The following is a 27,627-nucleotide window of genomic DNA, read 5'->3' on the forward strand; positions in this document are numbered from 1 at the left end:
TAAAGGTGTATTATCACTAAAGGGAGAATTGAAAGTAAGTTTCAATTCACAATCGATTTGAAGAGTTCTAATTGCCCACTGCCTCGCTAAAAGGAACCTAGTGTATCATACACTGAGTAAGGTAGAGATTGAAGAAACAACGGAGATGAGTAAGGATAATTAAATGGTTTGATTATTTATGGCTAGGATTCATTAATATGTTAATTAATCAAATGAATATGTTCATTATAGACCTCTAGTTAGTTTTGAGCCACAATACCCAATGGGATTTGAATGTCAACCCCATTAACTCAAGTTGTATGACAACTTGAAAACACAAAGGGCTTGAAAGCCCAATGAACCCTTAAGGCCAGCCACATTAGAGGATGAAGGGTTTTGGTTATTTTGTCACTTAATTGAAGGGACTATATAAAGAACTTTATAACATTTCATCATAAGAGTTTTCTAAGGGAAGATAAGAGAACACAAAACTCTATTTTCTCTCTAAGAGGCCGGCCACCCTAGAGGAATATAGCTAGCAATCTTCCTTCCTCTAGATCACTCATCTCTTCATCAATGTTCTCCTTGGTGTGGAGACTTAGAGGTTCTCTATTTTGGGAACTTGGAGAATCCATTCCTCCATCCTCCTCCAAGAAATCCATGGAGCTAAGAAGTAAGGAATGAAGGCCTTCTCTCTTGGGTAATTAGCCTTTGCTTATGCAAAGAGGAATCAACAAAGGTATAAGATTTCTCAATTCACTTTGTTTTGAGTTGAGCCTTGGTTCACCATAACTACTAGGCATGGAATTTCATGGGTTAAGTTTTGTTTTTTATTGCATACAAACATGATTTCGCCTTTTAATTGTTAATAGCACACATAGATGTTGCTCAAATGAACTAGTTTTTGAAAATATTTACTTCACTAGGGTCATTAGTTTGTGTCATTTTCCTCTTCTGGGTTATGGATCCTTTGAACCAGGGGGTCTGCCACGCTTTAAGGTAGGAGCAGATGATTGGCTAGCCGCTAATGTACTAAGTCGCGTGGAAGGTGTGGCCGCCCCAAGGACGGTCTGACCTTCCAAGGCGATATTATGACGTACTCTAGATACATCTGACCTTGCAAGTGCATTTGCAGAGGGTATATGTGATCTTGTCCTATTTGCTAGATCAGTAAAAGCATCAGGCATGCTTTGAGCAATGCTCTGAAAATCTAGAATACAATGTACTTTAGTTTTAGATTGAGTAATGCAGGTATCTAAATGAGACATAGTGGGTGCATACCACGACAATTCGCGGCGTTCTACAAGAATGTTAAGTTCTTATCTCCCCCTAACGACTGGAAAATTATCTTATCAAAGTGACAATCCGTAAAATGTGTGGTAAGGAGATCACCTATCAAGGGCTCTAAGTAGCAAATAATTGATGGCGAATCATAATCGATATAGATTCTTATTCTTCTCTAAGGACCCATTTTGGTATGTAGTGGTGGAGTTATTGGCTCATAGACTGCGCACCCAAACACATGTAAATGCGACAAGTCAAGCTCGTATCCAGTAACCATCTGTAATGGTGAATGAGGTTGGATAGCAATGGGCCTCGGGCGGACCAACATAGATGCGTGTGATATTGCATAGCCCCGGGCAGATACCAGCAGTTTGGTTTGCATGACCAAAGTCCGAGCTATCAATTGAAGGCACTTTATGAAGGTTTCTGCCGGGCCGTTTTGGGTGTGAACATGGGGTACATGATGTTAAACTTCAATCCCAACGAACATGCAATAATCGTCAAAAGTCTATGACGTAAACTCTCCAGCATTATCTAGTTGAGTCGACTTGATCAGATAATTAGGGTGGTGAGCCCTAAGCTTAACAATTTATGCTAGGAGTTTCACAAATGCAGTATTGCATGTGGACAATAAGCAGACATGTGACCAATGCGTCGATGCATCAACCAACACCATAAAGTATCTAAATGGTCCGCATATTGGTTGGATAGGCCCACAAATATCCATTTGAATCCTTTGAAGAAACTTAGGAAGCTTGTGAATAATCTTTGTAATTAATGGTTGAGTATTCAACTTCCCCAAAGAACAAGCTTTGCATGGCGGTAATCCAACATAGGGAGGTAAATGATTCCCATGTGATGATTTGAGGATATGGCGCATCATGTCATGTTCGGGATGTCTCATACGGTCATGCCAAAGCAGCAAAGTGCTTTGGAACCCAGGCTCAGGGCCAGCCACATGGTGGGTCTCTATGCCGCGAATGCTTCTGGCCATATTCATAACAAGTGATACAAAGAAATTCACAACCATTCTCTTCAGTGGTTTCAACATGATACTGATTATCTCAAATATCTCTAAAACTCAGCAATGTTTTTCCGGAACGTGGAGAATAGAGGGTTTCTTTAATGGTTAAGACAATACCATTAAACAACATTATACGAGCCTTTCTGTATCCTTTTATCAGGTTGGATGAATCTGAGAAGGTTGCCAGAGGTGCATTCTTAGGTATGAAATTAGTAAAATAGTGTCGCTCACACAAAAAGGTGTGCATGGTATCAGCCAGACAACTAACTTCTCCACTAGTCATATCTAAAAATAAATTAATTGAATCGATCACATGCATAAATATAATTCCATATATTCAAATCAATTGAGAAAATAATATCCATAATTCAAAACAAACCAAAAACCAAACAAATTATTCCAAAAACTTAGAAAAATTGTCCAAAAATTAAACCATAAACCTAAAAAATAAGGCGGTTTGGCACTCCTAGTGGGTTCGGCCACTAGGGGTAAAAACCCCCTAAACACATGTCTAGAAGAATAAAACTTATCCTTTTATAGGAGCTGATGCCTTCTGAAAATATGATATCTCCATAGATTTAATAGCATCTTCAAGATGTTCCACATTGGCAAAGTTAGACTCACAACGAGAATGATATTTGGTAATGGCCTAGGCGGTTGCTCGGCATATGCGTGACCAATGATTCTTTGATCCATAGTGGTAGCACATGTCTAGTTCAGTGGAAGCCGATGGAACGATAGATTTTCCCTTGTTCTTGAAGTTTGGGGCCTTAAGGACAAGGGGTTGGCGCTTATGGGTAAAACTTCCTCCCTTGGGTGGGCCTTGGTTCTATTGACCTTAGGCCCATGGGTGGGTTTGCCGCCCATTGCCATGACCTTGACGATTCTTTCGTCGTTTGTGGCTGCTAGAATTTGTCACATGCGCTTCAAGCGGAGCGTTCGAACCAGTAAGTTAAGCTTGATGATTTCTCATCAAAAGTTGGTTCTGCTTTTCAGTGAGAAGTAAAACAGAGATCAAATCCAAAATTTTGGTGAACTTCTGTGCCCTATATTGTTGTTACAGGAGAATATTGGTGGCATTAAAGGTCGAATAGGTCTTCTCTAGGAGATCTTCGTCTGTTAAGTCCACTTTATAGAACTTAACCAGTGATCAGATTCTACAAACTTGAAAGTTGTATTCATTTACAGACTTAAAATTTTGGAAGCGTAAATGCTACCAGTCGTGTCTTGCTTCAGGTAAGTAAATGTCTTTCTGGTGATTGAAACAATTGGCTAGAGTAAGTTAGAAGGTGAGTAGGTCTTCCTCAGCGAGGTACTCAGTTTGTAGTGCATCATCGACGGGGTTGTTGTCGGTAGGTTCTTCGATGGTGGCTATAATACCCTTTGCAGTAAGATGGAGTTTCATTTCTTGAACCCACTTCAGGTAGTTTCTTCTAGATATTCCTAGAACAGTGTAATCGAGCTTGTTCAAGTTTAACATGTCCCTAAAACGGAGGGTACAACAAAACGTGGTTAGTCATATGGTAATCCATAGACATATATCATAGAACATTCGGGTTCTATAGTCATGTATTAGTTTAATTTAAACATGAAAGCTACAGGTTTCATATTGTAAGTTTTGAATGAAAACTTCGGGTTTCAAAAGTACTAAATATGAAACTACAGGTTCAATTCAGCTTTATGAACTCCTACAAGAACACATTTAGATTTCTTAAATATGTACAATTATGAAGTTTCAAGAACACAAAATGCAATATGCTGATTTAAGTGTAGTGAATTTGAGTTGCTTCGGGAACTCAAGTCTGTGAACTTTGATAGGAGCATATTTATGCGACTTAGTTAGCTTGTTTCTTGGCATTTATGTTGTTAGTTCGTAGTTATTTTAGTATTTTAAGCTATTTTCGTGTGTTTGTATGTCCAAAGGGTTGCAAATAAATGCATTTTGGAGCATTTTTGGGCATGGAATGGATGGCATATGCTTGGAGCAAAAGGAATGGACAAAATTTGAAGTTTGTGCATCATCCTGTCCCTATAAATAACCATTTTAGCACACTCATTTCACCCAACACATCCATTCACCTACCACTACATCCACTCATTTCACCCAACACATTCACCTACCACTACATCCACTCATTTCACCCAACACATCCATTCTCCAAACATCCACCCACTACACCCATTACATCCACTCATTACCAAACATCTACCCACTACACCTATTACATCCACTCATTACCAAACACTCATACACTACACCCATTACATCCACTCATTATCAAACATCCACTCACTACACCCATTACATCCACTCATTACCACAACCCACTACACCCATTACATCCACTCATTACCAAACATCCACCCACTACACCCATTACATCCACTCATTACAACTCCATACATTCCTCTCCCTAGCCTATAAATACATCCACCCTTCACCATAATTTGGGAGGGCCATCATCCAAAGACACCACATCATCTACACAACTCTCCACCCTTCACCATAACTCACCTATATCCATCCACCACCACCACAAGAGACCATCCATTCACCACTCATACCTTGGTGCCGCATATTTGCAAGGAAGGAGGATTGCTTGGAGTTGTGCTAGTCATTCAATTTGGATTGCTGGAGCATTCTAGGTGTATTCTACTTTGGTTTTCAATGTTTAATTTCAATTGTTTCTGTTTAATTGCAAGTATGAGGAACTAAACCTCTTTTGGCTAGAGGAGAATTCGAAACCATGAATATATTTGCAATATGAATTGATTTCTTCCAATTGTGATTTGATAAGTTGTGATTGCAATTCAATTATCTATTTTATTCATAACGGATTTGTGTATGTTTATTAAGGATGCATACTTAGTTTTCATGCATGAATTTGATGCTAGGATATAAATAAGTTTCACCTAATCGTTACAAGTTTATATTCATGAGTAATGAAGGTTGCTTGTCACAATTGCGTTAATTGAATTCTTGGCAAATGTATCATGCATTCATAGTTACAATTGCCTCGTCAATGCTTATGATTTTCATGGAACGTAATGATCTTTAATTGTATCTCTATTATGCATTCATATAGGGGACTTTTAGAGAATGATTTGGGTTGTCGCATGCATTCATCCAATTCAATGAGTAAAGGAAAATCTTAGGGTTAATTTGTGCATCACGGTTAATCTGTGGTGTTGAGCATCATAGTTTATTGAAAAGCAATTGGAGATTGATTTGTATGCAAGTGTGTCATGTGTGGAGAAAGACCTTCTAGCTAGCCCATCATTCATCCAAAACAACCAATTTCGTGCAAATCTGTTTAGGTCTAGTTTCTGTTTTGTTTTACTTTATTTTCGTCCAAAACCCAATCCCCCTTTACTTTAGTGTGTCTAATTAGTTAGAATCTGTTTTAGTTTGTGTTTTTAAGTGTTTTGAGTCTATAGAGTCTAGTTAAATGTTTTTAAGTTTCTTTTTGTAAGTCAGTTTAGTTTAGATTAACAATCCCTCCTAATCCCCGGTCCAGAACGATCCCTACTTATACATATACTACAATTGTCAAAAGAGGGTTTAATTTGAGTGCTTAACTTTCATAGCATCAAGCTTCGGGACTACGCAAGGATGTCAACAGTTCAAAGTAGAAAAATAAATTATTGAATCGTTAATGTCCAAAAATGATCTTCGGGCTAATAATCTTGGATTAATTATCAGATTAATGGACTACTGGTCACTTTTAATGACAGACGAGTCATATTAGCTTCGATTGACGATAAACCAAGTGATAATTAAATTAAAATTGATTAGCGTAAACCAAAGTACCCCAAAAAATATTTGGGTATGATTTATAATGCGGGAATGCCATAAATTGGCATTGGGTCCAAAAAGTATCGCGGCCAGCCTTGGCTGGCTGGGTATAAGCCCTATAGCAAGGCTGTAGGTTGCTGGGCCTCGAGGAGGGGCAGTGCAAGCCTAGCAGCTCTAAGGCCTAGCAAGCAACGTGGGCTTGTTGCAGGCAGGCCTGAGGCACGGGTTAGACCTATCAAGCAACTGGTTTGCTGCAAGTTTAGGCCAGGGACTTGAGACAAAGCCCAATAATTTAAAAGTTGCTGGTTTGGGTTGGAGAAGGTGCAAGCCCACGGTAACCCTTACTAGGCTGAGGCCTAGTGTTCGTGTAGGTGCAGCAAAGCCCAAAGGGCTGCTGCCATAGTCTAGACGTCGTAACGATGTCGTTCTAGTGGCGTGCTCGACGCAGCTAGGCTGCAGGGCAGCTCAATGCTCAACGGTGGTGTTAGAAGTGGCACATTGGCGAGCCACAGCCATGCAACATTAATTCCCAATTTTTGTTTTTTTGTTGACTTTTCTAGGGTTTAAAGAACCCTAAATTGCTTCTAATTTATTTATATGCTTTGACTCACAAATTCTACATAGCAAAATAATAATTGTGTAATGCATGAAACGTACATATATGTTGACAAATATATAAAACATATACATCGGAAGGAATATCGGAAGGAAAATGTTTTCATATATTTGTCAACATATATATATATATATATATCATGAAAAATGTTTTCATCATTCATGGACGTTTCAAATATTGTACTTTATTTTAAACGTACCTGATTGGTTGAAAACAAATAAAACTCTTTGAATTTTGTAGAAGAAAGCCTCATCCAACAATCCTTTAGTTCCTTAGCTTCTGACAAGAACGTGTTGATAACGTGTTTGTAGGCCTAATTTACTAAACTATTCTAGGGGAATAGAGAGGGGAGGCCGACTAGAATAAGAGAGAGAAAAGAGATTTAATTGTGAGATGTGTTGTATCATCCCATTATGTCTTTATTTATAGTAGTATGATATGTTAAATTCTTAGCATAATAAGAATACAACTCTAATATAATACTATCTAACTTAGGAATATTCGAAAAATTACACTAAACTTTACACAATCACATTCATATTCTAAATACGATTACAACAACAATATATAACAACAAAAATATTTTTAAAGAAAAGATTTGGGCTTCCAACGGTGAGTCAATAGACCGAAGGTTCCAGAACCCCAAACAAACCCCACTTTCCCTAGAAGCCTCTGGTCCCTTAAACACATTATTGATCTATCTTATATAAAGCTCGCCCTTTCGTCGCCTCCTCAATCCCCTCCACCCGCAATCCCTCTACTTTCTCTCCAATAGGTTTCTTGAATCCCTAAACAGCCATGGCCGACGAAGCCAAAGCCAAAGGGAACGCCGCTTTCTCCTCCGGCGACTTTACCGCCGCCGTCAACCACTTCTCTGAAGCCATCGACCTCGCTCCCACCAACCACGTCCTCTACTCCAACCGATCCGCCGCCTACGCCTCTCTCAACAAATACTCCGAAGCCCTAGCCGACGCCAATAAGACTGTCGAGATTAAGCCCGATTGGTCCAAGGGCTACAGCCGGCTCGGCGCCGCTCACTGCGGATTGGGCCAGTACAACGACGCCGTTTCGGCTTATAAGAAGGGTCTCGAGATCGACCCCAATAACGAGGCTCTGAAGTCTGGTTTGGCCGACGCTCAAGCCGGTGCGGCCCGCTCCCGGGCTGGACCTCCGCCTATGAACCCATTTGGGGATGCGTTCTCAGGTCCCGAGATGTGGGCCAAGCTCACTGCGGACCCGTCGACCCGAGCTTTCTCGCAGCAACCTGATTTTGTGAAGATGATGCAGGAGATTCAGAAAAACCCTAGCAATCTCAATTTGTATCTGAAGGACCGGAGGGTTATGCAAGCCCTTGGGGTTTTGCTCAACGTGAAGTTACACGGTGGAGCGGGGGCGGAGGATGAGGAGATGCCTGAGTCTCCGCCGGAGCAGAAGCAACCTGAGCCCCGGAAGGAGGAGAAGAAGCCGGAGCCCCAGCCGGAGCCGGAGCCGGAGCCAGAGCCGATGGAGGTGAACGAGGAAGAGAGGGAGGCGAAGAAGAGGAGGGCCGAGGCAATAAAGGAGAAGGAGGCTGGTAATGCGGCTTATAAGAAGAAGGACTTCGACACAGCGATTCAGCGCTACACCAAGGCCATTGAGTTGGATGGTGAGGACATTTCGTTTATCTTGAATCGCGCTGCGACGTATTTGGAAATGGGTCAGGTATGGATTACATATCTAGTGTTTGCCATTTATTTTTAAGCTGCATAATAATGTTTACACTCGGATTGGTAATATAGTTGACTGTAAGCTTGTACTGTTAGTATAATTTAGTGTTCTTCGTGGATACGCTGTGATGTTTATTGATTTAGATGAGGCTCCTCGATGCTGTAACTTTAATGATGATGTTACACAAAACGAGCTAGCTCAATTTAGAGTGATGTATAGACCTAGCCCCATAAGTTTAGTCGGTCTAATAATAATTTGTGGTTTATAAATTGCCCACGAAAATGAAAAAACAATTGAAGTTTATCCCAAGGACTTATGATTTAGCTGCGACGCTGCACAGATTTTATTCAGTTTTTCTGACCTGACCGTTGTCTTTTGTTAATTATGCTATTGTTTGTCCTTATGGTCTGACAAATTTGGACTTGGGATGTCCTCTTCAACAATGCTTGATCACCTGAGGCTGAGCTGGCTAGGCCCAAATTTCAGTAATCCTCCTTTTCGTATCATTTGTAGAAGTTCATGTTACAATTTGGATGTGGTAGAATGTCTACACAAAAAAGTGAAACCTCTTTCGGCTTCATACTTGCATATTCGGTGTTCTTTTTTATGGGTCATATTGTTGTTTGCATTCGCTCCTTGCTTGGTCATGCTATACTTGTTATAGACTTTGGTTTTCTGATGTGAAAGGTGAAAGTAGTCTTGACCCCTGGTCTTGTTAACAACTTTATGCTTTGTCGTAATATTGGTATTGTTAGCTTGTTATGGATTATTGATTTGAGTGCATTGTTAAATTATATCAGTTTGAGGACTGCATTAAGGACTGTGAGAAGGCGGTGGAAAGAGGAAGAGAGCTAAGGTCTGACTTTAAAATGATAGCAAAAGCTTTGACTAGGAAGGGAACTGCCTACGTGAAGATGGCGAAATGCTCTAAGGACTTTGAACCTGCGATTGAGTCATTCCAGAAAGCTCTCACAGAGCATCGCAACCCAGATACCTTAAAGAAATTGAATGATGCTGAGAAAGCAAAGAAGGATCTAGAGCAACAAGAGTATTATGATCCGAAGTTAGCTGATGAGGAGCGTGAGAAAGGTTTGTCTTTAAGTTTCATGTGCTTATAACTTCCACCTCCTTGAAACTTTATTAATGCTTGTTTTTATCTGTCTGCATCGAGTGGTTCTGTGACATGTATTTTTACTTATGCCTTCCACGTCTCTCTAGCTTGACTGCTTGTCGATGATGTGCAGGAAATGAATATTTCAAGCAGCAGAAGTACCCAGAGGCTATTAAGCAGTACACCGAAGCTCTGAGAAGGAACCCCAAAGATCCAAAGGTGGGAGAACCTCCTGTGTTCTTATATAGTTGATCATCATCCAAATGTGTTTTAAATATTGTCTGACATTTCATAGTTTGATTTAGGCATATAGCAACAGAGCTGCATGTTATACAAAACTCGGGGCAATGCCCGAGGGGCTAAAAGATGCAGAGCAGTGCATTGAGCTTGATCCAACCTTTGCGAAGGGTTACACCAGAAAGGGTGCTGTCCAGTTTTTCATGAAAGAATATGAGAAAGCTTTGGAAACATACCAGGAGGGGTTGAAACACAATCCTAGCAACCAGGAATTGCTTGATGGTGTGCGAAGGTGTGTTTACATGAATTGTTCTACTCCGTGTTGCTTAATTTTTAGTTCATGTTTTGTGTAATGCTGGAGAGCACCACTTGAAATTGATTGCAGATGTGTAGAGCAAATTAACAAAGCTAGCCGGGGGGATCTGAGTCCCGAGGAATTGAAGGAAAGACAGGTGTGTGACTTGCCAAACTTCTTCATTGGTGATTTAGTTTCTCAAGATTGTCATACGTTATTGAGTTTGTTGTTTCTTGCAGGCTAAGGGAATGCAGGACCCAGAAATTCAAAATATTCTCCAAGATCCTGTTATGAGACAGGTCAGCATAATTTATAGTGTCGCTGTTGTGTCACGGTTTCCTCGTTAATTCAGTTTTATTTTGTATACGTGGTGTATGAATGTTTAAAGTTCCGTTGGTCGGAATGTGTTCAGGTGTTAACCGACTTCCAGGAAAACCCCAAGGCTGCTCAGGAACACACAAAAAACCCTATGGTGATGAGCAAGATCCAGAAGCTCGTCAGTGCAGGAATTGTCCAGCTTCGGTAAGTAACGGGAAAGTCTTGACCATGTAATCAGAAAGAATCCTTTGCCATCCAATTGTACTTTTCAATTATTTAATGTCCATTTGAGTAATTAGCTTAGAATTTTTCTCTTCGGAAAATTTTGTGATGTATCTACTGTTTTGGTTTTAATGTGGATGTTTTTTCATATGTTGGAATCTCTCTCTCTCTCTCTCTCTCTCTCTGCTCACCACCCTATGGATTGCGTCATATGAGTTTTTAAGTTTAGTTTTGAGATCTGTAGTGAAGTTTAGAGATTTCTATAGTAAATAGATTAAATTAACGTTAGTGAGGTTGAAAGCAAGTTTAGATGATCGTATGCGAAAGCTAAAAACAAACTCAAAAGAACATGAGATTTACGTGGTTAGGCGTAAAGCCTACTACATTCATGGGTGAAATGCGGCGAAGAATTTCACTATATAAGCAGAGATCACTCTTTCTTCACTATCCAAATTTCATAAATTACAAACTCTAAACCAAACCATTAGAGGACTAACGGAGAAGATTCCCTCCAATTGCTTTCTAACTCACGAACTCACAAATTGATTCTCATCAAGTTGTCAAACAAATAAGCCATGAAATGCCACACTCATGGCTCATGCATTTCGTAATTTTGTGAGAATCAAGTTGTCAAGAGAATGTGGGAGATTCTTCTCCGTTTGTTCGAATTCTCTACTCGTTTGGTTTTGGATTTATAATTTTTGAGATTTGAGTTGTGAGAGTAACATTGTTTTGTATTCTTTGTTTGCTTAGTAAAATTTCTTGCTGTGCTTTGCTCTCGTAAATGTAGGCCTTTATGCCGGACCACGTTAAATCTCATGTTCTTATTCTGAGATTGTTTATTTCTTTGCTTTCATCTACGACGTTAGCATTTGGTACTTTATTAAAATTCACTTCCGTTTGCGCATAAAATTACAACACAAATTTATGAGCGGAATCCTTTTTAGAAGAAAAATCACTATAAACTCTCAATATCTTTTGGTACAGAGAAAAAATGGGGAAAAGAAGAGGAAATAAAGACCCTCATTTTTCTTAAATAATGAGTTGGGATATAATTTATATGGTCCCTCTGATCATACAGTGTAACAAAATCAAGCAGCAACTTCTTCCTCCTTGGCAGCAAGCTAGTTCTGAATGTGCTGAGGAACAACATCAAACTTAGCTAACTGCATGGTATACGATGCACGACCTTTTGTCATGCCCCGTAGCGTACTAACGTACTGAAACATCTCTGCAAGAGGAACCAGTGCATCCACCACCTTCATTAATACCGGCACAAACGATTAGTAAGTGCAACATGATTACCAGTCCATAATACTTCGTCAAGATTCAAAGGTAATTGGCAACACATGCTCACTACCGGCAATCATAAGCATCAGTCGTCTTAGAAATCCTTTTACATACCTTGAGACCACCAGGCTTGTCATTAAAGCTGTTGATCTGTCCTCTCCTTGAGTTGAGATCACCAATAACGTCTCCAAGATGTTCTTCAGGTGTAACAACTTCAACTTTCATTATTGGATCAAGCATTTTCGGGGCAGCTTTCTTCATTCCATCACGGAAAGCCCCTCTTGCTGCCAATTGAAATGCCAACACGCTTGAGTCGACATCTTGGTAAGAACCATCTACTAGTACAGCGCGTGCGTCGACGACAGGAAAGCCTGCAAGTACACCGTTACTCATACACTCCTCTAATCCTTTCATCACCCCAGGAATGTATTCTCTTGGCACTGCACCTCCCTTCGATTTCACTCTTAAACTCGTATCCACCACCAGGCTCCATTGGTTCAAATCGTACGGTGATATCTGCAAACTGACCTTGTCCACCTGATTGTTTCTTGTGCACATACCTCACTTCTGAGGTCCTGGAAATGCTTTCCTGGTAGTTAACCTGGGGTGCTCCAACATTCGCTTCAACCTGCGCAGACCAAGCAATCCCAGTTATGAACATCCAAATCAACAACATATCCAAAGCATTCAATTGTTTAAAAATTCGAAAGGAATAACAATTAACACATTTCAAGGAACTATTTAAGACAATGGCCTATCTCAGATAGTCGAGAAAGAATAAGTCCGTATGCAAACTGGTTTCAGAAAACTCCCAAGAGATCACAAAACTGTCCGTAGGTACACCTTTTATACGCTCATATGTGTATATTCATACATAAGATACAAGCATAAACATGGTTGAGATATAATTGTCCAGACGACACTATGCCAAAACAAGAAAAGGAACAAACAAATAAAAAAACATCTCACAATATCATAAGGATCATAAATAAAATGGACAATGAGAAACATGGAGTAGTTGACACAGACCTTAAATTCTCTCTTGAGCCGATCAACAATAATTTCAAGATGCAATTCTCCCATTCCTTCAATCACTGTCTGGTTTATCTCTTCATCCCGTGAGAAGTGGAAAGAGGGGTCTTCTTGAGCAAGCTTAACCAAACCAGCTCCCATCTTGTCAACATCAGCTTTAGTCTTGGGTTCAATGGCCACCTTAATCACAGGATCAGGGAAGTCCATTCATTCAAGTACAATAGGATGTTCGAGTTCACTCAATGTTTCACCAGTAATGGTATCTTTCAGGCCTGCAAGCGCAACAATGTCACCAGCTAAAGCTACCTTTACATCTTCCCTACTGTTTGCATGCATTTCTAGAAGCCTACCAATCCTCTCCTTTTTCCCCTTGTTTGCATTCAGCACATAGGATCCAGCTGTTAGCTTTCCCGCATAGATTCTCACAAACGTAAGGGACCCAACAAATGGATCACTCATGATCTTGAATGCTAGCCCAGCAAATGGTTCGTCATCACTTGCAGCCCTTTCAATTGTGATTTCTGGGTTGTCTGCGTCAGTGCCCTTCATTGGTGGCACATCAAGTGGTGAAGGCAAATAATCCACGACTGCATCAAGCAATGGTTGAACCCCCTTATTTTTAAAAGCCACAGTACTGGCACGAAATTAATTGCAATGGTTCCCTTCCTAATTAATTTCTTAATGGTTTCCTCATCAGGTTCAACTCCTTCTAGATAGCCCTCCATAGCTTCATCATCCAACTCAACTATGGTTTCTATCATCTCCGCCCTGTATTCTTGAGCGAGATCCAGCAGATCAGATGGAATCTCCTCGTAAAAAAATTTAGCACCCAACTCTTCTCCAGACCAAAGTATAGCTCTCATCTTCACAAGATCAATAACTCCCTTAAAATTATCTTCTGGACCAACTGGAATTTGAAGTACAAGTGGTTTGGCACCCAAATTTGTCACTATCATGTCCCTTGTTCGGAAAAAGTTTGCTCCAAGACGATCCATTTTATTGACAAAGCAAATCCTGGGCACCCCATATCTATCAGCTTGCCTCCACACAGTTTCAGATTGACGTTCCACACCAGCAACACTGTCAAACAAGCATATAGTGCCATCCAGCACCCTGAGAGCCCGCTCCACTTCAAGGGTAAAGTCAACGTGGCCAGGAGTGTCAATGATGTTAATCCTATGGTTGTCCCAAAATGTTGTAGTTGCAGCAGATGTTATGGTAATGCCTCTTTCTTGTTCCTGCTCCATCCAGTCCATAGTTGCCGTTCCTTCGTGTACCTCCCCTATTTTATAGTTTCTTCCAGTATAAAACAAAATTTGTTCCGTTGTAGTAGTCTTCCCTGCATCTATGTGAGCCATAATCCCTATATTGCGATAATCTTCTAATGGTACTGCACGCTTTCCGTCTGGCACAAAGAACAAACCAAATAATATAATCCAGCTCTGCTATATTAGCTGATAAAATAACATTACCGCAAATATCAAAAGCAAACTGAAACAAGTACAAAGACTTTCTAGGTATAATTATAAAGCCAATTCAAGAAGCCCCGAAAATATCTGTTCAAATAGAGAGCCATTCAGCTATAATATTTCATTGGAAGGACAGAAAGGTGTCATTATTGTGTTTACATCCAGCATCAAAGTAGCTACATACCATGGTGAGGCTAACACCTAGAACTGTTGAGAACGACATCACTTATCAACATTTCCAAAGATTGAATTCCTATCAGTATATAAGTTCTATAAACAACAAAATGGATCCATACAACATTCGATTACGTTCCTTCGATAAACCAAAATAAAATTTGAGTATATTAAGAACACAGCAAGCTAAGCAAGCTACTTCTACCAAGGTTGCAGATTGAGAGTGAATTTTAGTGAAGTTCAGATGCTCCAATCAATCTCAAGTACCCTTATATGCTTACAAAAACGATATCTGATTGAGAAGAAATTAGAATATCAAATTCCTAAACAAAACATGACGCAAAATTATCACAATTAGAAAAATCAATTCTTTTGGATATAAATATTCAACTCGAGTCATTTCAAATAAGAACCAAACCAAAAATACACACAAAAGGTCACTGAATTACCAAATTTGAACAATTTGTGCAACTGGGTATTCCTCAAAACAATTCAAAAAGCATTAATTCAGCAAGAAAGCAGCAGATAAACAAAAGCAAGACAAAGAATTTGTGGAGAAAAATACCCTCAGCAGCCATGGCAATAACAGAAAGATTTCTTCGGCTCTGTTGGCGCAAATTAGAGAACTTTGAGGAGTTGGAGCGGATACGAACATTCCCAAAGAAGTGGGAAAGCGAAGACGAAGTGAGAGACGAAGAGGGTATGACGAAGACCCAGAAAGCGAGCTGGGGAAAGAGGAATGGCCGGCCGCGTCTGAGAACCTCCATTGAAGCTGAAACTGTACACTCTCACTGCCTCCGTAGCCATTGTTTCTTCTTATCTCTGAGGGGGACCCGGGGGGATCAGGACTCTCCTGATCAAATGGAGAGAATCCTCCTTACCGGGCCGTTCAAAATTTATCCAGCTGCTATAAACAGGCAGCTCCACTAAAAGTTATAATAATTATAGCTGTTGGATAAATTTTGAACTGTCCGATGGACCCGGTCAGGAGGATCCTCTCTATTTGCTCAGGACAGGATCCTGATCCCCGAGGGGGTGTTTAGGCGCCCTATTTTGTTGTGGATGTTAGAATCTAAAGAGAAATTCAGTATCCGTAATCGGAATCAATTTACGGATTTAGATTCCGATTACGGAATACACCTTTGTTTAATCTTGAGGAATAAAAAAAACATGTGGGATCCACACTAATTGGGGAATCCCACTCCTGATATTGAAGGAATTGGACTCCCTACATGAGGGGTATTTCAATTCCTAGACTGGAGGGGAATTGGGAACAGACTTCTTTTACCAATTATGCCTTCACTTGGTTGTGATTATTCCAATACTGCCCTTCATCTTACTGTGATAATCTCCATCACCAACGGTGCTGCTTCATTTACCTCACGACTAGATGCTACTCCGCCAAGCCCAGATCCCATACCCACTACAACTACTCTCTGGTTGCCCTTAAGAATAAAAGAATCTTGAAAATTAGAGCACTAACCACTTATCCCTCTCCATCTCCCTTCTGTATCACCACTGCACCACCATAAACCTGATAAAGAAATAGGCTTGAGCAAACGAATTTCTTTGAATTTTTGGGTTATTTCTTTTGCAGGGCAGGAAGGACTTGACTCTCCAATTGCTTTATGGGTTCTTTCTTCTGCGAGGTAAGAAGGTCTTGACGGCTCTGAATGTATTTGGGTTCTCTTTTCTGCGGGTAGGAAGATCAATGTGGTTAGGTTTTTTATTTTTCATTAGATTATAATCTAATTTATACACAATAAATCAATAATGCATATTTTAACTCTTTACTTTAATTAAATAAATAAAAATATCTAATAAAAATGTTTATAAACATAAATATAGAATAAAGTAAAATAAAATAAACAAGGGCAATTTAGTAATCATATTGATATTTATTCCGATTCAGCTGAATTAGTAAACAACTTATATGAACTCAATTTCATTCATATTCTGATTCCTAAACATTTAAGTAAACAACTTCAACAGGAATCCGATTCTGACTCCTCTTCATTCCAATTCCTCCTCAACTCAATTCCTCCTTAATCCAATTCATCCTATTTTGATTAGGATTACGAAACGAGCCATAAAAGAAATGTAGAGAGAGAGAGAGAGAGAGAGAGAGAGAGAGAGAGAGATAGTGAAATAAAATTGTGAATTGTATTCATTGAATAATATTACATTTGGGTATATATACCATCATTTACATATAGAGTAACCGCCTATCTTATTAACTAAGGTATAACAAACTCTAACAATACTACTCAGCATCATTTTACATTACTACCCTTAATATCCCCCCCCTCAAATTAAGCTAAGGTAGCCGAAGAGAAAGTTTGTCTTGGAGAAGGAGGAAGCGATCCTTGGATAATGCCTTAGTGCGAATATCTGCAGTTTGATCCTGTGTACAAACAAAGTGCATTGTGATAGAATTTGCCAAGACTTTCTCCCTAATGTATGATAGTCGATCTCCACATGCTTGGTTCAAGTATGAAAAAGTAGATTCTTGGTAACAAATATAGCAGATATGTTGTCATACCAAAGTTTGGGAGGACAGGGAAGAACAAGCCCAATATCAACTAATAATTTGCAAATCCAAGCCAATTCAGCAACAGTGTTAGCTAAGGATCTATATTCTGCTTTAGTTGATGATCTAGCCGCATTAAGTTGTTTCTTAGCACTCCAATAGATGAGTGAATCACCCAGAAAAATACATAAACCACCTGTCGATCGTCAATCTATATAACAGCTGACCCAATTTGCATATGAAAAACTATTAATGCTGAGTGGTGCAGAACATTTTGGAAACCAGAGACCAAGAGAGATAAAACCCTTCAAATATCTGAAAATTCTTTTGACAGCTTGAAAATGGGATTGTCTTGGACTTTGCATGAACCGACAGACAAGATTAACTGGAAAAGATAAATCTGGTCTAGTCCAGGTTATGTATTGAAGCCCTCCAACTAAGGATCTGTATTTTTCTAGATTTGATAGTAATGGAGAAAAGTGATCCAATTTAGATGTGCTCAGTGGAGTGGCACAGGTTTTGGCACCATCCATGTGTGCCTTTTTAAGAAGATCCAAGATGTATTTAGTTTGAGAAAGGAATATACCCTTGGAAGACCTCTTAACCTCAATTCCCAGAAAATAATGAAGTGATCCCAAATCCTTGACAGGAAATTAAGCATAGAGATGAGAAATCACAGTTTTGCATGTTGCAGAATCTGGTCCTGTAACTAGGATATCATCAACATACACCACTGAAGCATCTTGCTTAACAAACAGAGTGATCATTTTGTGAACTAGAGAATCCAATAGATTGTAATGCAACTGTTAACTTGGCATACCAGGCTCTGGGACCGTGTTTCAAGCCATACAGAGACTTACGCAATTTACAAACATGATGTAGTTTAACAGGATCTTCAAAACTGAGAGGTTGAACCATGAACACAGACTTAGTGAGATTTCCATGCAGAAAGGCATTGCTGACATCTAACAGATTTAGAAACCAATCTAATGAAGAAGAAGATGAAGGAATATTGGAGGAATTAGTGAAGGTTAAAGAGGTTGATGTTGGAAGTATGCCCACAAAGCTACTTATTTGATGTAATAGCTTTTGGAATACTTAATGTATTAAACTATTATATGTTTAATGAAGGGCAAAGCTTATTGTTAATCACTATTTATTGTATCATGTGTTTAAGCAATAAGGGAATCCAAGGAATGTATTTGATCTAAGAGAGAAGTGATTTAAGTAAGTTAAATTAACAAGACCTTTCTCTTATGTTCATTCCTAAAATATTCCTAGCCATAGGTTTGCCAATTGGGCATTGACAATCCGCTAAGGTTAGTATGTGTTATGTCAACTCAAGCGTGAGTATGACTAGTCTCAAGTCATTTAGTGTTGGACACTAAGACAAACACATAGGTGCTTGAAAGAGTAATCAAGTACACTGAACAACGATTAAAAGAGAGTTCGAACATACATGTCATGTAAGAACTCATAAGTTGCAATATGCAAAGTAGTCTTTTGACCTGAGGCATCATAGATGTCTAATGGTTAGGTCCTTGATCTTTGATCATGTCAAAGGCATTCCATCGAGAGTGTCCACGACATTGTTAGGGTCAAGCTATCTAGTCATGTAGGCATATGAATGCACAACAAGGGATCTCTAACCTTCCATGGTGGAAGGAGAATACTCTAAGATATGATTTGGGAGTCTTTGGCCAAAGCATACGAATATGACTTAGGAAGTATGTTCCAAATCATATTCAATTGAATCATATAGAGAAGTATTACATTGGATAGTAGACATGAAACAAACTATCACTCAAACAATGTGATTAAGAGTATTGTATTAGAGAAGGACCGTATTGCATTGTGATTGTAACTAGATAGGTTCTCCAACCAATTCTACTTAGCTTGGGTAGCCATGACATACTGCTAGGTGTCACTCATGGTTTGTGGAAGCCCTTAAGATTAGCAAACACTAATCTTCAACAAAGGGAGAATTGAAATGTTGTTTCAATTCACAATCGATCGTTAAGAGTAACAATCGCCCACTGCCTCGCTAATGGGAACCTAATGGATCGTACACCGAGTAAGGATGAAAGTGAAGAAATATAAATGAGATGGATAAGTAATTAAATGGTTTAATTGAGAATGGTCAAGATTCATTAATTAGTTAATTAATTTTACGAAAGGTTCGTATTGGGCTTTTAAGTTAGTTTTGGGCTTCGGGGTCCAAAAGGGTTTGGTCCACTAGGCCCATTATGTTTAAGTTGTATGACAACTAAAACAAATATGGGCAAATAGCCCAATCACTTAAGATGGTTGGCCATAGCAAGGGTAGTGGGAAAGTTTTGCTTAATTGCAAGTTTGCCACTCACCTAAGAAAAGAGATATAAAAGCATCTTTATAGCTTTTACCTCATTAGGGTTTCCTTGAGGCAAAGAGGTGAAACATTTTCTCTATTTTTCTCTACAAGGAGGCCGGCCACATAGGGAAGAAATAGCTAGCAATCTTTTCTTCTCTAAGTCATCCATTTCATCTTCACACCTCATCCTTGGTGTGGAGACTTAGAGACACCAAACCTTTGGTGTTTTTGGAGATCCTTTCCTCACATCCTCAAGGAGCAAAGGAGCATCAAAAGGAAGGAAATCACAAGGAAGATCCAAGGAGCTAGGAGGTGACTTGAAGGCCCTCCACTTGGGTGAATCCCTTGTGTAAACAAGGATGAGCTTTAAGGGTAATGAATCTCTAAAACCTTCTTTCTCTTTAATGTTGTTAAAGAGTCTCTTGGTTCACCATTCACTAGGCTTTGAAAGTCATGGGTTTTAGAATTGTTTTGAATGCATGCCTACTTTAATGTGTTAATAGTTTGCATATGTGTTCAAATATTCTCACATGTTCTTAGCTAGGACAAAATTTTTCGTTCAAGTGGTATCAAGAGCCTAGGCCTAGTTTATGGTGAATCCTTTTGGGTTTTTGTGTTTTTGTGTTTTTCATGGTTTGTGATTTAAATGTTGTAAATGTTACAAGCTTTGTTCTTGTTTTTTAATATAAATTTTGCTTGAAAATTTAGCATCTCAAATGTTGTAGATGTAGTTCATTTAAGCATGAATATTGGAACTAAAATTTGGTGCCATGTATGTTGGGAAATTCGGCCAAATCCAAAGGGTGGTTTTTTGGGTTCTTGTTTGTCTTGTTAAAATTGTTTTAAAGTGACTTTTGGAACCCCTAAGTACCCTAGGATATTAACCCTCTTTTGTGTAGTGAAAATTTGAGTTTTAATGAATGAAAACATTCATGGAGCTCTTATGAGTTTTCATGTGTGTTCTTCAATGTTCTTGATATTCTTACCAAGAACAAAAAGGTTTGGAGTTTTGATTCAAAATGTTTGGTGTTTTTCATAAAGTTTTGGTTTATAATTAATTGGTGATGGATGATTGGTGATAGGGCTGGGCAAACGGGTCTTGGACCCGCGGGTAGGGACGGGTAATACGGGTACGGGGCGGGTACGGGCCGGTTCTTAGTTTTGTAAAAATAGAAAGGGGTGGGGCGGGCCGGGTAATTGAAGTTTTAGGGGCGGGCCGGTTCCAAAATTATAGGATCCGCGGGTACTCGGACCGGCCCGTTTGTGTTAGATTGGACGGACGAGATTTAATATCATCTCTCCATCCAATCTCAACCGTCAGTTCAAGTTTTCAACTTTCAACCCTAGCCAACCTTCCCCTAGTCTCGAGTTCCAGAAGCATCCTCCTCAGCCTCAACAGCCTCAGACCTCAGTCTCTCGGATTCTCAGACTCTCCCTCGAATCCCTCTCCCTATCCCTTCCCTTGACTCCGACTCACAGTGCTCACCTCACCACTCTCACAGCGGTGTCGCGAGTCGCGACCAACATCATCACCCCCCATCACCACCTCCGCCGTCGCAACCACCATCATCACCCCATCACCACCGTCGAGGACACTGCTACTACCAGTACCAAGGCAAGTACCAACCATCATCCCTCTAAAATTTAGGTAATTTTGAATTAGGTTTTACTATTAATGTGAATTTCTGGTGTAGGGATTTTAAGGGGTTTTAACTTAGAATTTGTATATTATTTTGTATCTAGGTATGTATATTATTCTGTACTAGGTACGTTTTCGTATATATGTTTTCGTATCTAGGTATGTATATTATTGATTTTGTACCAGGGGTTTTAAGTTAGAATTTGTAGAATTTGTATACTATTGAATTTCAATATATGTTTTCGTATCTAGGTATGTATATTATTCTGTACTGTATTTAACAGATAGCATCGATGTTTCATGTATCATACGACATGTATTCATCATTCATCGTTTCAAGTAGTATATTAGTTTGTGCTATCTCTATTCAAATTTATTCCAGGCTGCTGCAACTTATTAAGTTGTGGTTAGATTTTCTGACCAGTTTTCATTTTGGTTCCTATAGGCAAGGTTGGTGTTCCAAAGCAGTTGATTGTCACTAAAGATCCATCATCTATTCCAAATGAAGTTGATAAAGCTGGGCTAAAATTGCCTCTCGGTAGAGTTACTTTATCCTTCTTCTCGTGTGTTTTGGGTATGTTTTCAGGGGCATTGGTTTTTTCTTTTAGTGTCCGGACACAGTTTCCTCCTCTAAATGAAACCGATTATGGCATCTACATACCAACGTGATGGTCGCACAAGGATTTATTGATATATCCTAGAGATCCTCTGGATTTCCATGGCTAATGTTTTCATGGTATGTATAGTCATAATGATTGGCAGGAGGCAGGCTTCTTTGAACAATTTGGTAGGGGAGCTTTGTTGTCAGCTATTGCAGACTGATGAATCCCGACTTGGATACTGCAACTATTGACCTCTGTTTATTTTGTATTTCAGTTGTCAAACTACTGGTTGTGGATGGTAGTGCCAAGTCACATGAACTATTTCTTGCTTACGACCAATGCTCCATCTCAGAACTCGAACCTCCCTTGGTCCTACAGGAGTTTGTAAATCACGGTATAATGTGGTAATTGGTACTTGATTACTATTTCTTTTTCAACCACGTTGTTAATTATACTTTTTCTACCTCCTGTTTGCCGTATTGTAGGTGGTGTTCTCTTTAAAGTTTATATCGTTGGGGAAGCCATAAAGGTTGTAAGGCGTTTCTCTCTTCCCAATATCAGTAAACGTGAACTAGAAAAGCTTGCTGGTGTCTTCCGTTTCCCAAGGGTTTCATGTGCTGCGGCTTCAGCAGACGATGCAGACCTTGACCCTAGTGTTGCTGGTAAAATCCTTTAAAAATGTTTAATACATTGGTTGTTATAATAAAAAGCTTTTTCCCTGTTTTCTTCAAACTTGTATGATTTTCCTTGCTGTTTGCAAATTGCTGTTTCAATGATACGTTGCTAAAACTACCTTATTGGTCCTTGGGCCCCTTATTTAAAAATGGCATCATTGTTGCAGAACTTCCTCAACGACCTTTGTTAGAGAACCTTGCAAGGGAGCTCCGCCAACGATTGGTAACCTCTCTCTCTCTCTCTCTCTTTCTCTCTCTATCTCTCTCTCGTTGTGCAATGGTAGAAGTTAAGAATCGACTTTTTCTAGGGCCTTCGGCTATTCAATGTTGATATGATTCGAGAGCATGGGACAAAGGATGTTTTTTATGTCATTGACATCAACTACTTTATGATAAAATCACTAGGTACAAAACATTTATATATTAAAAACAGATTGCAATCTGCATAAACTGCACTGCACAGATTGCAATCTGCACAACAAACTGCACTGCACTGCACAGATTGCAAACTGCACAAACTGCACAAACTGCACAGATTGCAAACTGCACTGCATAGATTTGCACAGTCACACACTGCACAAATTAATAACATGATGATACTTCTCAGCCTTTTTGGTCTTTTGTCGGTCAACAATTTGTGTGTTGTGTGTTCACTCTGTTTAATTGTGCTGCCTGCTTCTGTTTCCCATCCCAGAGAGTAATTATTTCGAAATATCTTTATTTGACTAATGAATATAGTTCCATTATTTGATTTTTACAGATTTTTACATAATGTCTCAATCTCAAAGTCAAAGTACCCCTAGTAGTACTAATGTAGCATCATCTACGGCTACATCACCATGTCCTCCACAACCAACACAAGTACAACCCATACAGTACTCAAAACCATCAATGCCTCCCCCAAACCCCTCATCCTCTAGAAAAAGAAAAGCACCACCTATTCCAAAGACAAAACAACCAACTATAATAGCTTCACTAGAGAGATCTTCTTCTGAGAGATCTAGGGTTTGGGATCATTTCACTAAGTGTACGGTCTCGGAAATGCAAGAAGTAGAAAAGGATGGAAAGAAAGAGAATGGGGAGGTACAAGTATTAAAGGCTAAGTGTAACCATTGTAACTCTTTTTTTGCATGTGATACCAGTAGGGGTGGAACCAGTACTTACATTAAACATCTCAATAAACATTGCAAGTCATATAAACCAACTGATGAGTTGCAAAAGGTTCTAGGCAGTTTTAGACCTTCTGGGGATGGGAATGTCAAAAACATGCTTGTTGTTAAAGGGTGGAGCCAAGAAGAAAGTGTGGAAGGTATTATTGAGTTTATTGTGCTCGAGGAGATACCTTTTAGTATTGTGGAGAATGAAGGGTTTAGGCGGATGATGTGCAAAGTCCAGCCTAGATTGCATGTTCCATCTCGGAGAACTATGATGAGGGAGTTATTCAATATGTATGATAGCATGAAAGATCATTTAAAAAAGGAGATACACAATCATAGAGTGAGCTTGACTACTGATACATGGACAAGTGTGCAAAACTTGAACTACATGGTGCTAACTGCTCATTTTGTGGATGATGATTGGAATATGCACAAAAGGATTCTAAACTTTTGTTTGATTTCAAGTCATCAAGGCAAAGAAATAGGGAAGATGATTGAGCAATGTTTGGTTGAGTGGGGGATTGAAAAGGTAATGTGCATCTCAGTTGACAATGCATCGGCTAATAAGGTGGCAATTGAGTATGTTGTTCGTAAAATGCAGAAATGGCCTAATAGTAAAATGATTATGAATGGCAAGTTTATGCATGTGAGGTGCTTAGCTCATATTATCAACTTAGTAGTGAAACATGGGTTGAAAAGGTTAGATATAAGTGTGGATGCTCTTAGAAATGCCGTGCGGTTTGTGAGGTCAAGTCCCCGAAGGTTAAGTTATTTCAAGAAATGTGTGGAGAGTGAGAAGTTGGATAGTAGGGGTCTAGTTGTTATGGATGTGCCTACTAGGTGGAATAGCACATACATGATGCTAGAATCTTGCATGAAGTTTCAAAAAGCATTTGAAAGGATGATCGAAGATGATGAAGCCAATATATACACCACCTATTTCAGTGAAAAGGTGCTTAATGATGAAAGAGAAGAAGTGGCGGGTAAAGGGAGGCCTGATATCGCATATGCTGTGAGCATTACTAGTCGATATCAATCAAACCCAGGATCAGAACACTGGGCAGCTGTCAAGATGGTTCTTAAGTACTTAAGAAGAACTAAGGACATGTTCCTCGTTTATGGAGGAGCGATAGAGTTGCGAGTGGAAGCCTATACAGACGCAGATTTCCAATCTGACGTCGATGATAGAAGTTCCAACTCCGGATTTGTATTCACTCTGAATGATGGGGTTGTTAGCTGGAAAAGCAAGAAACAAGATGTAATTGCTGATTCCACGACGGTGATAGGAGCATATTTATGCGACTTAGTTGGCTTGTTCTTGTGCATTTATGTCGTGCTTCCTTAGTTATTTTAATGTTTAAAGTCATTTTCGTGTGTTTTCAGATTTTAAGGACAAAGTAGGCAAGAAGATGCATTTTGGAGCATTTTGGAGCAAAATGGAGCTTGGAATGCATGTCACATATTTGGAACCAAGGTTTGGACGAAATTGAAGACTTAAAGAGGCTAAGAATGTGAAGAATTAGTGTACAAAGGATCATGAACTCAGCCACAAAAGGACACACATCCTTGCCATGCAATCCACATAGCATTCCCTTTGGATTCCCATGCATGCTTAATCATCCTTGTCCCCTAAAATATTTTTGATTTCATGCCTCAATACACTCAATTATCATACTCAATTGCTGCATACCTCTTGTTCCCTTCACCCATCAGATTTCACAACCATTCCATGCACCAATTGATGCTCCATCATCCACATTTGGGATCTAATGCCTTGTGCAACACATGTTGCTGCACCTTTAATTAATTTCTGAAACATTTCACCTCCCCTTTTCATTTCCATGCAATGAACACAATCATTCATGCTCCCTAGCTGAAATACCACTCCATTTTACCCTCCATACTTTGCATCATTGCTCCATTTTCATCCTTGGACCATTGCACACTACAAATTCACCCTCCTTGCTGTGCATTTCCCCACTGCCTAATCTGATTCTCTAGGGTTTTTGGGGCCTATATATACATGTTTACAACCCTTGGCAAAGGGTTGAACCTCCCATATTCATCATTCATGCAGAAAATTCGTCCATACTCACCCTAGGCAGCAAAACACCCTAAAAACACCATTCTAGTGCCCAGAAAACATAACAGCCACTCCACCTTATTCCACCATCTTTGCCGAGTTCTCTACCACCCTTCAACCATCAAACACTCCTCCACACTCACCCTAAAACTTTCCATACCATTCCCTATCCATTCTACACCATAAAACTACCCAAAACCTGTCCATAACCCAATCTGCCGCAAGCAAGGGAAATGAGGAATCTTGGATGCACTTGCTGCCAAGTTGGAGCATTCTAGGTGTTTTCTTTCTTTGGATTTTAATGTCTAATTCATGTAATCTTTGTTTTGCTTTAAGTATGATTGGCTAATTTCGTTTTTGGCTAAGGGTGTATTCAAAACCATGATTATATATGTGAAATGAGTTGATTACTTCCAGTTATTGTTACATAAGTCGTGAATACATTTTGCTTAACCATTTGATTTAGATCTTATTCTTGTATGTTGATTGAGAGTGCACGCTTAATTTGCATGCTTGAATTTGATGCTAGGATATAAATTTGTTTCACCTAATCGTTATGAATTTATATTCGTAAGTAGTGAAGGTCGCTAGTCACGATCGTGTTAAGTAGATTCCTGGCAAGAGTATCATGCTTTTCATAGTTACGAATGCCTTGTCGATGCTTATGATTTCCAAAGAACGTAATGATTCTAACTTGTGTCTTTATCATGCTGTTCATATAAAGAACTTGTTAGGAATAATTTGTTTGCGATGCATATTCATCCAATTCAATGATCCTAGGGAAATCTGAAGGTTAATTTAAGCGGACCTAATTAACTTAGAGTGTTGAGGTTCATAACTTATTGAATTGATAACTGGAAATTGATTTACGTTGCATATATTTCATGTGTGGAGAAGAACCCCTTAGCCATTCCATCATCCATTGATTCTTCATAACTTTGTATTACAATCTGTTTCTCTTACAATCTGCCATTTAAGTTTATTTTCGTCCAAATCAAATCCCCAATTATTTTGAATTCCTAGATTATTTGGAAAGTGTGTTGGTTTATGTTTTTAAGTGTTTTGGTACAAGTTAAAACCCAAATTCGTCCAATTTGATGCTTTGTGTTCAAAACTGCCCAGAAAGTGGTTTTTAGGCAGTTTTGAGTGTTTGGTTGCTGTTTTGATTCTTTTGGTTCGTTTTAGTGTTTTAGAGTTTAGTTTTGCATTCTTTGAGTCTAGTTTCGTATTTTTAAACTTTGTTTCACAGATTTGAGTCAGTTTAGAGTGTTTTAGCAATCCCTCCTAATCCCCGGTTTAAGAACGATCCATACTTATCCATACTACAATTGTCAACAAGAGGGTTAATTTGTGTGTTAACTTATTTTTCAGATGAAATTTTGGCGCCGTTGCCGGGGATTAGCAACTTTGCTAATCTCTTGGATTGTTTTCTTTCGAATTATTGTATTTTGTTTAAGTTTCTGTTTAAGTTGCTGATTTGTTTTGTTTTCTTTGTTTTTAGGTACTAGTGCATGACTCGAAGTTCCCGACCTGTTCGTGAGCATATTTTGGACTTTGACGACGACTTCGAGAGAACTTTGAGAAGAAAGAGGAACCAACAACACAAGGAGGATCCCACAGCACAAGTGGGTGGAGAAGAGCAAGGTATAGCCATGGACAACCGTACGCTCAAGGAGCTTGCCGTCTCGGGTTTGGATAATGTAGCACCATTGTGTATCCAATATCCCATGGCTGCCCAAGGTAAAATCGAAGAGTTAGAGTTAAAGTCAAGTTTGCTCCACCACATTCCAAAGTTCCATGGGCTGTCCATGGAGGATCCGAACAAACATTTGAAAGAATTTGAAGTGGTGTGCTCAAGTATGACTCCGGTTACCGTTGACGGAAGTATTTTAAAGATGAAGGCTTTTCCGTTCTCTTTAATGGACAAAGCCAAGGATTGGTTGTACGAGTTGGCTCCCGGTACAGTTACATCTTGGGAGAGTATGAAGAGGGCATTTTTGGAGAAGTTTTTCCCAACTTCTCGCATCATTCTTCTTCG

At 39.3% G+C, this 27,627-nt stretch overlaps 2 protein-coding genes and 1 pseudogene across 5 annotated transcripts; 2 read left to right on the plus strand and 1 right to left on the minus strand.

Moving 5' to 3' along the window:
• Positions 1-7,405: 7,405 nt before the first annotated feature.
• On the plus strand, positions 7,406-10,739 carry LOC126625860 (hsp70-Hsp90 organizing protein 3-like). Its single transcript, XM_050294969.1, has 7 exons — positions 7,406-8,400; positions 9,207-9,495; positions 9,651-9,736; positions 9,823-10,046; positions 10,140-10,206; positions 10,289-10,348; positions 10,462-10,739. The coding sequence occupies exons 1-7, from the start codon at positions 7,498-7,500 to the stop codon at positions 10,573-10,575; spliced, it is 1,743 nt and encodes a 580-aa protein (XP_050150926.1). The 5' UTR covers positions 7,406-7,497; the 3' UTR covers positions 10,576-10,739.
• A 774-nt stretch (positions 10,740-11,513) lies between these two features.
• Positions 11,514-16,261, minus strand: LOC126625859 (elongation factor G-2, chloroplastic-like; annotated as a pseudogene).
• A 3,205-nt stretch (positions 16,262-19,466) lies between these two features.
• Positions 19,467-26,005, plus strand: LOC126625862 (inositol-tetrakisphosphate 1-kinase 3-like). 4 transcript variants are annotated; one of them, XM_050294970.1, is made up of 6 exons: positions 19,467-19,806; positions 21,519-21,611; positions 21,950-22,069; positions 22,161-22,337; positions 22,517-22,572; positions 22,658-23,032. In XM_050294970.1, the coding sequence occupies exons 1-6, from the start codon at positions 19,794-19,796 to the stop codon at positions 22,796-22,798; spliced, it is 600 nt and encodes a 199-aa protein (XP_050150927.1). In that variant the 5' UTR covers positions 19,467-19,793; the 3' UTR covers positions 22,799-23,032. The 4 variants fall into 4 exon arrangements, with proteins under 4 accessions (XP_050150927.1, XP_050150929.1, XP_050150930.1 ...); XM_050294972.1 differs by lacking the exon at positions 22,658-23,032 and adding an exon at positions 24,890-26,005 and having other exon boundaries at positions 19,475-19,806; XM_050294973.1 differs by lacking the exon at positions 22,658-23,032 and adding an exon at positions 23,110-23,290 and having other exon boundaries at positions 19,479-19,806.
• Positions 26,006-27,627: the final 1,622 nt, after the last annotated feature.

The sequence above is a fragment of the Malus sylvestris genome, chromosome 6, assembly GCF_916048215.2.
Source record: "Malus sylvestris chromosome 6, drMalSylv7.2, whole genome shotgun sequence".
Classification (NCBI taxonomy): domain Eukaryota; kingdom Viridiplantae; phylum Streptophyta; class Magnoliopsida; order Rosales; family Rosaceae; genus Malus; species Malus sylvestris.